A 15,560-nucleotide genomic window follows, 5' to 3' on the forward strand; every position below is an offset into this window, starting at 1 on the left:
TGAGAAAAGCCCTGATGTTTCTGCCAGGGAGGGATGATGGATGTCTGGGAAGCCTCATGCAGATACACAGAAAAAGATTAGCACAAAGACATTGCACTTAGATTCCTCAGATGCCAGTTAATGAACTGTCAGGAGACTCAGTTCCTCAGTCAAGTCACGCAGCTCTTCCCTAGGTACTCCTGAATGTTGGAAAAAGCACTTAAAGTGAAGGGCACTTGCAGCTCCTTTTCGTTCAGCTGTGACTGAAGCATCATGAATATTTTTGTTAAACTTCTCAGCACTTTCCTGTGCCCCCTCCCCCCCAAAAAAAACTTTTGTAATATTGTTTCTATAATAATTATCCATGTGTTCATTTATTGTACATGGCTACTTTTTTATATCCCCCAAATTCTAATAAGGCTTTTCAAGCATCTTATCCTGCCCCCATTTCAGGCAGTGGCATGGTACTGAAATTGAATTGGGCCTTTTGTGCCCACTCATTTTTCCTGAAACCTACAATGAAAATATGGCCTTTAAAGGCAACAACTCAAGTTCAAGGTCTAAACAAATCAATAACTTCAGAGAGAACGAAGAAAGTAACTTAAATCATCTGAGTCATTTTTCAGAGGTCAGTGCAAGACTGCACGCTCTAGCTTTCTTTCAGTGTCAGGTTGGTCTTGCAGTGGAAGAACCTAAAATACAAATACAGGCATAAATAAGCATATTCACACTCACATAGTTGTACATAGGGGATAATGGATATCCCTCTTGAAACCATAAGTTCTTCCCCCTCCTGTCATTTTAATTCTTTCTGCTTCACAGCCCTGCAAAGGTTAAAAGGTTGTCATTGAAACAGCAATGGGTACAATTCAGCATTCTGGGGAGGCAGGAGAGGCCAGGCTTCTTCCTCCAAAGCTGAGGTCCATGTGGCTAGACAGGAAGGACAGGCTTTTGTTTTGCTGTTGTACAAATGTGCCAATACTCTCTTGTGAAACTGGTGATTTGTTTCTGACTGAGGAAGCCTGTTTTTCACCAGAGAAGCATTGGGATGCATCTTGCTGAAGGTGTGACCAGATCTATGTTATTCAGTTACTGTCAGGTGCAGACAACCTCCACTCACCCTCTCCATGTTGCTTGGAGCCTTGTCTTCAGATTTGCATTACTAGGTTGAACAGTTGTTGTTTTTTTCAGCCTGAAAACATTTTGAGTGTGATATTGAGCCCAAGTGTACTCTCATATCTACCTCATTTAAATTTCTCAGCTCCCCTAGTCTAGCTGAGAGTACTTAATGGTATTCCCTGTGATCAAAAAACAATTTTTGTTAACAGTCACAGAGAAAAATAGTTGCTGGTCTCAGCAATAATGTTTTGAAAACTCACTTCAAAAGCAAGTTGCAGGTTTCCATAATAAGCAATTTGGAAACAGGAGGATGTGGCAAAAGTGGACTTTTAGGTTACTATTACTGCTGTTGAATTGCTGGTTGTGCTGAACAGTCCAAGGAACTGCTGTTGATGATGCCAATTTTCCACCCTTGGAAGTGCTAGATTTGGATGTTCTCTTACACTGAACTGCCTGGGATGGAAGTTTCCCTCCCTTCTCTGCTCAGCTCTCACCAGAGCCATCCTTTATCTGCCACAAAGACTCTTGTGATAGGCCTGATTTTTGACCTCCCATTTTTACTCTCAGTTGTCCATAGCTCCCAGATCCCTGGCAGAAGCACCACTTTTCCTTCTCTTATTACCCACTCCCATTTGGCTGACATTCCCAGTAGTGGACTTTCTTCTTGGTGGAGTTCTTTTTCTTTCCACTCCTTCCTTGCTTTGTCTCACTCACATCAGCAATATGTGGGGAAGCCAGGACTAGGATGGGGCTGCAACTTTACTGCCAAAGCAGTGGTTCCCCCTAGCTCTGACAAGGCTCCTCATGCATCTTTTGGCTGCTGCCCACCTCTTTTTCCAGCCACACAACAGCTAATTACATGGTGCCACCTACTTTTCCATAATGTTTATTTGCATTAGCCAATACAATCCTCCCTTGCTTACACAATTACCAGTGCCACTGATGTCATAAACACTCAACAGAGACATAGAACATGGTTTCTTTGGTTTATCAAGACTCTTTTTGCCAAGCACTCACAAGGACTGAGGAAATTGGATGAGATCCTTGATCCCATGCTCAAAATTTAACACAGTCCCCTCAATGTTCATCATGAAGTTGAAAGCTGCAATTGCTTTCAACATGCTTCTTGTGACCTCTAAGTCTATCAGCTGTGTGAAACAGTAATGTATTTCTTGCCCAACATTTCGGGTCCTCTTCTTAGCCTATTCCAAAGCAATCAGTTTTCTTTTAGCTAAAGACGTCAGAAAACCCAGTACCCAATGGAAGTAATGGGAGTCCCCTCTTGTTTCACTGGGTTTTATCTCAAGTAGTCAAAGACAATGTTGTTAGTTTATCCAAAATTCAGATCAGCTAGGAGATCCCACGCTGTTCCTCTCTGTGTTAAAACATTGTGTGGCATATATTAATTATTTCAAGGAAAAAGTGTATTTTGATTAAATAGTTGCTGAGAACACACAAGGCATTTATGAAAATATTCTGTCAAGCAAAGACCTGAATTTGAACTAAACCTACTTGACTGTGTCCTTCTAATTATGGCAGTACTGCTTTATGTCCCAGAGGTATTGCATTGCATGGCTCAAACCGTAAATAAGTAAAACATTCTCTTAGGAAATAGATTAAGCTTAGCACAGTTTCAGATGGTGCGTTGGTCTAAAAGATAATGATCCCTTGGAGCACATGGCACGGTCTCTGGAGACCTTTAAGCAAGAATGAATTAGAAATTAGTGTCAGGTAGACAAGATACTGCTTTGTTTAATTGAATCAGCTGGCCAGTCTGCTTGAATTTATGAGGTGATACACATCATGCCGTATGCCTTTTTGGAAATGCTGGTTTGGAATTTATCACCACTCTGAAAATGTATTGGATTATCTGAAATGAAATGTCCTGCAACCCACTGCATAAATCATGCATTGGTTGGCAGACTTTTTTTTTCTATGTCAGTTCTGTCTGTTTGAGAGAATTTATTGTGGTAACATATGACATGTGTTTTAAATACTAACCTGAAGCTGTCCTTCCCTTCCCTTTATTTTCTGCTTTCCCTCCCCTGCAAGCTTCCATAGTGACTGTCATACAGCTTGTCAACAATGTAGTTGACACTATAGAAAATGAAGGTATTTAATTTTTTTTCTTTCTTGTTATGCAACAATGCTTCTTGTTTTCATTGTGAAACACTCCAGTAGAACCTCACTAATCTACACTGACAAGCAAACCTGTGGTGGGGATTGGGATTTGCAAATCAGCATATTCACCAGCAAACCCAAGAACACCAGGGTGGTGTAACACAAGATATCTATGGGTAATTGGAGGTGGTAGAAAAGGTGTCAAGGCCATCATCATCTTCTGTTCAGTCAATGTTATTGCTTGCTTATTGCCATTGCCTTCAGAGAGAGTAGGATGAGGTTGACAGTGGAGCCAAGTCATTGAGATTGTCCCATCTACAGAGGATGGGAAACAGAAGAAGATGCAGGAAGGCTGTAAAGTATCCTGGCTGCAGTAAAGCTGGCTTATGCACTCCATTGGGACTATGTGGAGAGGAGCAAAGTGGCAGTGGGCAGGTAGCTGGATTCTCCCAGGTAATAGTGTCAAACAGATGCATAGACACAACTCCATGTATGACACATAGCAAGCAGCCTGCCCACCACTGCCTTTCCCCTGAGGTTGCTCTGCCTACTGAACAGAGCTGAACATTCAGCTCTGCCATTGGCCCTCAGGGTAATCCCATCATGCTACAAGTGGTTTCCCTAACGGTAAAACAAGAACATTACAATTTGCCTCTTTGATAAAACATTGAGGAAATGTGATATACCAAAAATAAATATTAGTATTATTTATTTGTAGAGCACTTATGCTATTCTTGGGAAAATGTCAACTCAGTATCAACTTGGTTATCCACAAGTCCAAAATATAGTCCATAGTGTGTTTTCTGAAGTATAATATTGCCATTCTTCTGGCTGTTGTATAAAATGAACTAGACAAGGTTAACTTAAAAAGAAAGTCTCACTCAGAAAAATAAAATAGAATAAAATAAAAAAAAACACTGAAATGAAAGCACAGCCACTGTAATTGTCTCTGCATTCCTAAAGGAAAGCATAAGCAAACACAATGGCTTCCTATCATGCTTTACAGGTCAGAAAAAGCCAACCTGGCAACAATTTCAAGAGGCTGTCACTGAAAATGCTTTGCCCACTTCCCAGTTCCTTACATAAGGGTTACTAATCTTGAATGCCCAGCAGCATAGCTGGTGGAAGCAGTGCATCATTAGTTGCACAGGGGCTGCGGGTGCATCACGGTGGGAGGACTGGGCTCCTGCCCCAGGGAGCTGCAGCAGGTGGTGCGAGTCAGCACATTAGTGAGGTTCTCCTGGATCCCGAAACCATGCAGCTCGGAAGGACCCGACACATCTCGGGTGCAATGTCATTACACTGACTGAAAGACAGCAACATCCTCATCCAGCAGAGAGGAATGACGAAGGAGAAGAGTGGTTAGGGCCGGTTCAGACAGTGCTGCTAAAGCTGCGGTAGCCCTAACCCTCCACAGCCCAGGCTAATGCAGAGCAGGTAGAAAGCTGCTATCTGACTAACGAGCTAACAAATAAATCACTGTCACCACGCAGCATATGTGGTGATAAGCAAGGGCAAGAGTGGTGTTAATAGATGGAGGCCTGGAGAATAACCTTCTCTGACCTCATCTGTGCCAGAGATTAAGGACTGTCATGCCATCAGGTGCTGCTCATCTGACCAGACCTCCTCCGGCAAGGCAGTCCAGAGACCTTGCCCGGTGACTTCTTGCATGAAGCCCAATAACATGTGGCTGAACAAGAGCATCCCATCTAGAAAACGCTGCAGCTTATTCCCCGCTCTTGTCACACAAAACCTCTTTCCTTGCTCTCTCCCCAGCCCCTGCACCCTCTCCATACTGGAATGCCTCCTTTCCCACCAGCTAGCATGGCAGTGCAGGTGGGAGGTGGGTACGGGGTTGCGGGGCATTGTAGCTGACGGCCCCATTAAATGGCTTTGTATTCTATTCTATTCAGGTTCTTATACCGTGCCCATCACCATGGTATCTGAGCCCAGGTGGGCCCAGATTTGTTTGAACCGGCCCTGAGAATGGTAGATTCTTATTTTTCTGTTTCAAAGTGAGAGAGAAATGTACTTTGCAATTATAAACCATAGAGATGGTGGATAGCCCTTTTTGTATTAAGAATTCCAGCTGTAATGTAATTCCATATCTGTTCAGTGAGGGTAGATAATTAAGATATGATAGAAAAGGAGTATAATGCACATGACAATCATTTCTTTATGTATGTCTGCATTTGACTGGGCAAGCTTATCTTGTACGTTAAAATAAAGAACAATTTAAAATCCTATTAAAATGACACCGAGCCAACTGTACTTTAGAAATATGCATGCAGAGTTTTGTATTTTCACGTGTAAGACTATGCTGGTAACACGCTCAAAGTTACCAGTTTTTACTTTTCACTTTGTATCTAACAGTGTCTGTTATGGATCAAGGACAGAACTACAACAGAGGTGATTTTTCTGAGACCCTTTCTGCCTGTTGGACTGTGCTGGGGTGGGAGGACACTGACTTGATCTGTTTGTTCTTGAACTGCTTCACATGTTCTTTTGTTTGAATTCTGTTGGGTTGCAAATGCTGCATGAGAATGGCCAGACACTTTTTTGTTATTTCAGGATCCAGTTCTCAGTCTGTTGGTTGATCAGATTGTTTGCTTGCACACTTCCTTTCTTGAAACAAAGTCATTGGAGGTGGAAGGGGAGATTAGATGTTGTATCATAAGCATGCTGACTTTTTTTTTTTTTTTCCAATTAACTGTGAAAAGCATTAATTCAGAGATTTTTGTCATTTTGATTTGTCAGCGTCATAGTTTCTAATACAACCTAGTAACATCCTAAGATGTGAACACGGCCTTAGATTAGCTGTGTTTCGTTTCTCTGCTTGTTTGCATTAGCATCATCATGCTGTTTCGTCCTTCTCTCCTACCGCTCTGGTCAGAGCATGGCTGACCCGCGGCGATGGCCTGTGGCGCATGCTGTGATTTAAACGTGCTGTGAGGATTGAGAGTTTGATCTTTAGCAAACTCCAGTGCATGCTCAACACCCCCTTGCCATTAGTGTCCCCATCTTAACAGCTCTGGTTCTCTTCCCCACTGCAGCGTATCATTGGGATACCTCTGACTGGATGCCAAGCACTCGTTTATCCGACATCGAAGAAGTGCCCAATTTCGAGACAGCAGATGGAGGCTCAGCTCACCACGGCAGCACCAGAGAGCTGGAAACAGATTACTACCTTGGTGGCTACGACATCGACAGCGACTACCCTCCCCCTCACGAAGAGGAGTTCATGAGCCAGGACCAGTTACCACCTCCTCTTCCAGAGGATTATCCAGACCAATATGAAACCCTTCCGCCCTCACAGCCAGTCTCAATGGCAAGTACGCTCAGCCCCGACTGCAGACGACGGCCGCACTTCCACCCCAGCCAATACCTCCCTCCTCACCAGTTCCCCCATGAGACGGACACCGCAGGGGCTCAGACTGGTAACGAATTTAGTACTTTTGCTGTTGGCCCAAGCCAGAACACAGAAAACGTTAGTGCAGGTAAGATGCCCTTATCCTTGCACAACTCCCTAGATGCCTCCTCTTCTGATGTCTCAGCCAGCTGTGGCTTTGATGACTCCGAAGTAGCCATGAGTGACTATGAAAGCGTGGAGGAACTCAACCTAGAAAATGTTCACATTCCATTTGTGGAGACCCAGCATCAGACACAAGTGTAAAGGAAGCTCCCTTCTTCTTCTTCCTCTTCTTCTTCTTCCTTTTTTATTTTTATTTTTTGTCATTTGGTCCAATTAATAGTATAAATATTGAGAAGAAATTTTGCTGAAGGTGTATCTATATATATTGGGCAATGCAAAAATACAGTATAACCCATTATTAACTTGTTCAGAAATGATACTGTATGTGCAGACGCGAAGAGACCAATTGTGTTAAGTATTACACATCACAAAATTGTTACAGACAATCTGGAGAGTATGTACCTTCTATTTATTACCAAGAGTAAAACTGAGCTTTTGAGGAAGGGGGAAACGATCTCACTGCTAAATAAATTCCTTCTCTCCCTCCCACCATTACCCAGGGTTGGGGATTGTTGTTTTTTTTGGTATTGTATTATTAAAAGTGTTACAGTGTTATGATCTCCCTACAGTATTAAAGAACTGGTATGGATCATTCCAAGATGCAATATTGCATGAAATATTATGTCAGTGAAAGAGTGAAAGCAATTGATCGCTGAGGCTGCTATGTACAACATGTCAGATGGCTTAAAAAACAGCACTTACAAATTGGTATATCAAAGCCAAGCTACCAGTCATTTGTCCATAAATATTTATCTACACTTTTGTTTGTTACATAGCATTTCATTCTACTTTGTATACATATACCGCAACATATATATAGCAACATATATACAGCCTATATATTTAAGTTGGCCCGCTTTGGTTGCCGTGTTTTAACACCTGATGTCAGATGCGTGTGTACAACTTCACCCATGAGAACTTCTAGCAATGTCAGAGTCTGGTTCATTAGCAGCCTGGTTCTGCCTCAGACGCATACCTACAGCTTCTCTTGACTTCTGTATGCAGCGTGAACATGGATCTGAAAACAGCTAGCAAACCTAGGTATCTATGTAGCATGGCTGATTTTTCTGAAATTCCTTGCTTGGGCAATCACCTCTTTAACAGCAGTCATCATGCTACAATTATTGCAGTAAAATTAGTTGCAATTAAGTTGCATAAAATATTGCTATAATCTCAAATCGTTAGTTTAACATCATTTGGCAAATGTCCATCCTTAGAGTTTATGGGATGAGCTGTCGGCTGCTGTAAAGTGACTGAGTCAGTGGAACTGCACGGATGGGCCATGGCCAGAGATACGGTTTTAGATTTTCTGTTGGATCTGTGTGATTTCGTAGGATTTGAGGACTTCCAAAGGTTGTTTGCAGACATCAGAATATCATGGAATGAGGAAAACCATGGCATCACTATGCTTTTATTCTTCCCTCAGCCTGACTGGAGTAAATGGCCATTCACAGTGATTGGCCTGAGCAGCTAAGTGCAATATGGATATACAGCATTTTTGCTCAATGTATTAAAGCAGAATACATGTACCCATTGCTCAGTGCTATGAAAATGTTTCTACCACTTCATTTTACAGCATCTCTATACCTTATACAATGAATGTGAGTCTGTAGTCTGCATTACTGCTGCGGTTTCATCCATTCCTGCCATGGCATAATTCAGTCATTTTGAAAAGCTATTGAATGCATGTCATTGTTGCTAATAAGTAGATTCATTAACAGGTTTCCTATGCTGCTTTCCATATCCTGTCTCTTAGTCAAACATGTTAACTGAATAGGTTCATCAGTTGTATTCCAGGGCGTGTTCTTGACTGACTTGAGCTTCACCCAAAATTAAGTTGTTGTCCATTTCTTGACATACAAAAAGTGTTCGTTCACAGACTACCCCCAACAAGAAGAAATTATTAATAGAATATAATTGAAATAATTGCAGCTTGTAACACTTTTAATAAAACAGGATTTCTAAAATTCTCAGAGTAGGTACAATATGCGGCAATTCTTCATTAGAAAACATCTCATTTATACAGGTACATGAAAAAATGAGTGAACTTCTGGAAATAACATGTACTGCACATACAAGTATTATCAAGTACTTGTCCACAAGTAGTTTCTGTCCATTGAATTTATGAATGTCACTTGGTCTTCTCAAAGTAAACATGCTTCTGTAACGGTGATATATTCTGAATGTGCTCACGGTACGTTTCAACTCCCTTTCCCTGCTATTCTTTCTGTGTTTTCAAGAAAAAAAGAATAATGGAAATTTGTATCGCGATTGCAAGGAACTGAGGGATTTGTCAATAAACCACAAAGTGGTTTGGCAAGCCTTGAGGCACAGACAGAGGATGATTTGCATAGTTCATGAAGTCTGTGTTGCAGGAAATGAGATGCAAGGATTAGATTGATGTCTCTTCAAGATTAGGTACAACTGAGTTGGAAAAGCAAAGCTGCAAGCTTAGCTGCTCTGAAGCAATTTTAAAACTGGTATAACTTTCTGAGAATGTGATAGTCTCTTAGCATCCAGTTGTAGTTTACATGGGGTTTGCTCCTACTCAGTTTTGGTGTGAGACATTTTTATCTATTATGCAATTACTTCTGTTTTAGTCCCCAGCTAGTTATGAAGTGTACTTGTCATCTTCTTTTCTTCAATGAAAAATCTTGAGTAAGACTCTGATATCAAAACTTTACTGGGACATATCAGAAGTGTCACAAGGGAGAACACCACAGGAGCCTAGCAATTGCCATACAGAAAAGATCAATGTTTCTTACCAAGCTTGTTGCCTCAGTAATATCTTGTTGATAGTGAATTTTACTAGTAAATATGCATAAATACAATGTATAGTACTTTTTTCTGTTTTAATGTTGTTGCCATTTCATTTCACTGAACGCCTACAAACTAAAGTGCTGTGGGGAAGGTGCCAAGGATCACCATTCAGCCTTCTCTGTCCCACTCATTTCTATACCTCAATATCTCCTCCCCTCCAAAGCAAATGAGCCTAATCTAATTTTTCCATCTCAAACAAATGCCCCTCTGTGGATATTGGTACTGATGTGGTCTTTCTGGTTTTGTTCTGGCCCTTTTGCATAGTGATAAGAACCTGAATGCAGATCCCAAGATGAAATACCTCTTAGGGAGTAAGATTTTCGTATTAACATCCTCTTGTTAATCCAAACCATTTTCTTTTTCATTACTGCTCTATGTGGACAAGCCCTAATTTTCTAAGCTGGAAGATAAAAAACACATGCACAACCTGATGTAAGAATTAGTGTTTACATTGTTCCATCCAACATTTAATTCTTTTTCTGCCATATGGTTATTTTTATATCGCTGTTGCTGCCATTGCCAGCTCCCTAGTTTTGTTACTCTTGTCATCTGCTGATCTGGTTGGCCTTGATCCTGCGTGTCTGTATTTCAGCTCACATTCCTGTAGATGGCTCCACTACACAGTGTTTTCTTTCAGGATCAGCTGTAAGAGAGGTTTCATAGACTTAAGTGCTTTGCACTATCAGTGGATTAAAACCCTTAGGATCAAGACAGTTTTTGCTTTTTGTAGAGAAGCAAACCAAGAAATAAGCAACTTTTTAAAATGCAAATGCATGCTCGTGTCAAAAATCACTGACTTTGCTGAGGGATGTACGTGGGAGTAAAAGGATGCATGTTCTCCGTGTTTTGGTCCGAATGCCATACACACTGAGAGCCTTTTGATAACTCTGGCAGTGGGAAGAGCCTTAAAGTGACTGACATCGTAATTTATGCTGCCAATACCACAATAAGTGGCCTTGTGCAAAAGGCTTATGTACTTAAATGTGTTGATTACTTTGCCTTTGGGTTATAAACATCCTAAAAACAAAATAAACAAAACAAACCATAGACCCAAAGGTATTGCATGTGATTGCTATCCTGACCCAGTATCTTATAGCTGGGCACAGGGCCCAAGGAGACAGGAGACACAACATCACCTCCCTCCCACAGGGCCAAATGGATAGCCCTGCTAGAAGACCACCATAAAGCTGCCTTCCTATCGCTGCTCCTATAGGAAATAGCATAGGAGAGCAACCAGGAAGATGGGGCAGCAGAGCTTCACTACAGTACTGTGATTTCCACACAGCCCAGAAATTTTCCTAAAGCTTGGTGACATCCTTGATCCTGAATTATCCTGTGGTTTTCTTTACCCTGTAGAGCAGCACAAGGCTGGAAGGAGACAAAGGCTTCTTGCTGCCTCTGTTTTCCTGACAGAAGAAAACTGTGTGCTCCAGCACGGGCTCTACCCCTCTGCATGTCCCACAGGCAAGTTAGATTTAGGTCCTTGGTATTTTTCTTCTCTTTTCTAAATTCTCTAGTATAGTCTGAAGTAGTGCTGGCCTTGATGTATTGGTGCCCTCTTCAGTGAGAAACTCAGCCTGGATACAGCATGGTGAAGCAATGCATGACACCGAAACACTGATTATTAGGCAGGCAGCAGCCTGTTGTCTCTGAGAGCCAGACAGGTGGTAATCTTCAAGAATATGACATGAAAATTGTTGCTGTTGGCTCAATTTAACATCCATTGTAAAGAAACATATGGGCAGGACAGAAAAAATGGTTAAAAATATGGCTTTACTCCTCATCAAGCTCCTGTTTGAAAAGCTAAAGGAATGCTATAGTGCATCCTCATAGCCACTAATAACTGCAGACACAGGAGAGTTGAAGGTGCCCTGGACCAGTTCTGCTACACTTCATTTGGAAAGGTTGCATGCTTAATAATGGAGGAAAAAAAAAAAAAAAAAAGGCAATTTAAAGCCAGTAGTGAAAGTACATTTATGCTTTGTTGGTATTTTGGGGGATCTATTAACTGAATAATAACGGATATTTCATAGGTTTCCAAAGAGAGAGCTACATCTTAAAGTTCATCCTCTGATCATTTACCATCATTTGCCATGCAGTAAAACTGTGCTTTTTGCATCTCTGTCCATCTCAATACACTAAACTGCGAATAGAGCCTTAGAAATTTACAGTATTGCCCATTATCCATGGCCTTTAGCCTGTGTTTCATAAACTTGACATTTAACATCTCCATGACCAGAAGGAGCATTCAGTTAGTAAATCAGCTGCATCGTCACAGGGATGGGTGGATGGGGAGGAAATGAAATTAAATTCATTTCATTATGTAATAATGAAAAGCAATAACTACAAGTATGTCGTATTACACAAAGGCCATAAGTAATCTTTACCAGTGTTAAGAGTGCACTTGAACTGTATTGTGGAAAGAGATTGGAGCCCTCAGAACTGTAGCATTCTTCTGTCATAGGAGTACCTGAATCGCTGTTATTTAACAATGCAATGAGCCCATGCTGCCGCTTTTCAGGAAGTGACAAAGATGTTTAGGAATGAAAGCAGTTCTCTTTAAAGCACTGTATCAGAAAAGATTGTCTTGTAAATTTTACCTGTTGCAAGCAGGCTGGTTTGTAAAAGATGTATGTTTTGGTGTTTAAAAAGAAGTTTATAAAATAATGTATATAATGGTTTCAAATTACCAGGCTTTTGTAGATATTTGATGCCAATCAGGTCGCTTTAATTTTCTTTTTGTTTGTTCGTCTGTTTGTTTGGTATAAACCTAAAGGGTCATCAAAGTTGGTTTAAACTTTTAAGGTAACAGCAAAAAAAAAAGTTTTAGATTTGAAAACTGGTACTTTTTAATCATTTCAAAATGTACTGTAACTTTTCTTTTGGTTCTTCTCTTTTTGTTTAACTTTTTCTGTTTTTAAGAAGATGTTTTTTATTGACTTTTTTTAAATGAATGTGTTTTGCACAAAAAAAAAAAAAAAAACAACAACCCTAGAGATATGAGTTTTATGCCATTTCAAGTAGTTATTAAGAGATGTCATATCTCCAATGACAACAGATTAAACCTTATGCAAAAGGGAAGGTTTATCACTTTGAGTGGGTATAGTCCCTCATCTGAAAACTAATTGTTCCTTCATAATTGCTGTTGGCAGTATTGTCTTGTGTTCTTTTGCTATAAAAACAAAACAAAACAAAAAAAGTGTACAGGTTTGTAACTGCCAAAATTTGCTAAAGTTGATGGTTAAAACAAGTTTTCCAAGTAAACAAAAAGAAAAGCCCAGCTGTGTTGATTATTTCTTGGTTTTTCTCCTACTTTCAAAGGAGGGAACAAGATAAGACATCAGTTCTGCAAGGAATGTAGCATTTCATTACCTCACTGTGTGCAGTATTGCAGAAAATGCTACTTGCTTGGACTCTTCAAATTCATTTCATTATTACATGGCAATTCCTCCAAAGAGGCCCCTACTCACACTGCAGGATCCTTGCCAAGAGTTGCTTGGCTGGTGTGTGTATACTAATGTGGTTACCTAATTAAAACCACAGTCTTAAACGATGCAAAGGTTGTCAACAAACCTTAAACAATGCAAAGGGTGTCAACACATCATGTAGCCATCTAGGCATTGAGCTCCATCAACTCAGCCATATTCAGGTGCAATTCAGCTGTTCTGGGTTAGCTGCTTAGCAGGGGTACGAGGGATGGGTGCTCGGAGGTAGTGTGTAAAGCAGGAGCCCACTCTGCAGCGCAGCAGGACAGATTTGCCTCCTGTGATGGGCTTCTCTGTCCTCCAGCATCATGGCACCAGCAGCTGGGACAAATTCAGGTGGGAGGTCTCAGGTGTGTAAGCACTGGCCCAGACAGAGCCCTCATTGTGCTGGGCACAATACTCGGTCTGCTCAGGGGCTTCATTCTGGGATGAACTCCATCTACTTCTCCTTGAACACATCTGATCTACTCCACAGCCCAGTGCAGAAAGAAGTGTTCCCTCCAGGGCTCTTTGAGTGCCCTGCCATGAAGCAGTTAGGAGCACGCCTTGCACTACCAAGGAGGAGGGATGCTGCTTGCATTGTGGTATCCTATTAAAATGTGAGACTCAGAGCAGTGTTTGAACTAAGCCTGCTAGCCAAGGCACAAATACCCTTCTTCAACATTCTTGAAACAGGATTTAAACTGTGGAAAGGCAGAATACCAAGTCAACATTAAAAGTCTCTCTTCCCCTAAGAATAACAAGATTTTTCCAAGAATGGATAAGTAAGCCAGTTTCCTTTTTATATCACTGTTTGTATATTCCCTGCTTGTAGAAGAGCTTTTCTGCTTTTCCACCTTTCCCAGCAGATATTGACTGATCCTCAGTGAAACACTCATGGCAGTGGAAGTAGTACCAGAGGTCAGCGAAGTTCACTGGTATAGTGAGATGGAGCAGAGAAGCAGACAGGAAAGACTAGTTTGGAGAACATTCAGGACTGAACGACTTAAAATTCCTGCCTCAGTTTAATGTCCAGAGCTAGAGAACAACATCAGTATTTCTTTTAGGATGGAAAAGATGAGAACTGGGGTGGCAAAGAGGTCAAAGCTCATGCAAGTGTCCTGTCAAAAATTTCCACCACTGGTTGTCCCCTTAACTCACGCCAACAATGAACTATTTCTTCCTGCCATGTGTTGTAGTAACAGGTTGTGCAAATTTGCAGCACAACCAGGTGAACATAGTGGAAAACAGCTTCCCCCATTATCACAGACTGTGCTGCCAGAGAATAAAACATCACCCAGCAGCAGATATGGTGTCTAAACATTAGGAGGTAAAATCTAATGGGAAAAAATGGAAAGCAGCGGGTGATGAAACCATGGCTCTGGTGATTTCAGTGGACCTGAGTTTTTATCAGAAGAATCTTCTTTATTTCCACAGAAATACCTGTAATGCAAAACAGCATGGAAAGCAGGGCCAGCATTCCCACCCCTTTAGAAATAATCAGGGGTTTCCACAGTTCTCTGGGGATCAGGAAATGAAGAGGAGATTGCCCTTCCTATCTTCAAACTTAATCTCAATTTTCAGATCAAAGACCTTTCCCTGTTGGTAACATCCTTTCTGCTTCCCCTTTGCATGCTGCTTGCCCCCACTCTTACCACTCAATGGGGAAAAGTCAGTGCAATGACTTTGACTTTCTCTCGAGTTCAGAGAAAGCAATTCAGAAGCCCCCTGCCTCTTTTCAGCCAGCAATCATGTGTTTCAGGGAAGAAAGCCTTTTCCAAAGGGCACACCAGCCTGCTGGAGGAAAGGCTCCTGGCTGTAGAAACATGCCCAGTTCCATGCAAGAGGAGGCCAGGAAAATGTAACAGCAGTTTTTTTTTCTCTTTTAGTTTAATTCTTTCAGGTGTATGTTCTCCCCAGAATACTTCTCTGCAGCACACCTCACCTGCGCTCCCACCAGAGCCAAAGGACAGCAGCAGGCACCTCCTGCAGGAGACGTGCTCTGGTGCAAGCCAAGGTAAATCCACTGAGCTCTGTGGACACAACTCAGCTGCTGTGATGTTGCCTAGGGAAGAGAAGAGGTACAAAGAAGCTGCACAGAAGCCAATTCCCGCTGTCCCATTTGGCTGATGCTTGGCTTGCTCAGACGTGTCATGAATTGTTCTCAAGGGAATAAATGCTGCTGTAAACTGGCCAAGCAGAGAAAGCAGTTGCCTGCTATGGCCTATTGATCAGTTACCTGGGAGTGTTTGCAGGGACACTTGTATGGACAATAACAAAGAGAAAAAGAGAACAAACTTTTTTTATTCAAGTCACTTTAAGTGATTTATTTTATTTAAAAAAATACAGAAAATTAAATACATTAATTAAACATAATGTCATAAGGTGATCATATGAGAAATCAAGTTGCGCTAGTAACTTAACTTTAATACAGACAAAAGGTGACGTGCTGGTTTTATTAAGTCCATTAGGTCACTCCTGTTGTCTTCAATGTGTCTGACTTCACTGGGTCTCCCTGAGAATGG

At 41.4% G+C, this 15,560-nt stretch overlaps 1 protein-coding gene across 1 annotated transcript in view; it reads left to right on the forward strand.

Moving 5' to 3' along the window:
- FAT3 (FAT atypical cadherin 3) overlaps positions 1-12,851 on the forward strand; it is a 408,669-nt gene extending 395,818 nt beyond the window's left edge. The window contains exons 28-30 of the mRNA XM_084532289.1: positions 3,151-3,210; positions 5,593-5,628; positions 6,273-12,851. Coding sequence (XP_084388415.1) covers positions 3,151-3,210; positions 5,593-5,628; positions 6,273-6,892 — 716 coding nt within the window. The 3' untranslated portion in view covers positions 6,893-12,851. The remainder of the gene's footprint in view (positions 1-3,150; positions 3,211-5,592; positions 5,629-6,272) is intronic.
- Positions 12,852-15,560: the final 2,709 nt, after the last annotated feature.

The sequence above is a fragment of the Aythya ferina genome (genome assembly GCF_964211825.1).
Source record: "Aythya ferina genome assembly, chromosome: 1".
NCBI lineage: Eukaryota > Metazoa > Chordata > Aves > Anseriformes > Anatidae > Aythya > Aythya ferina.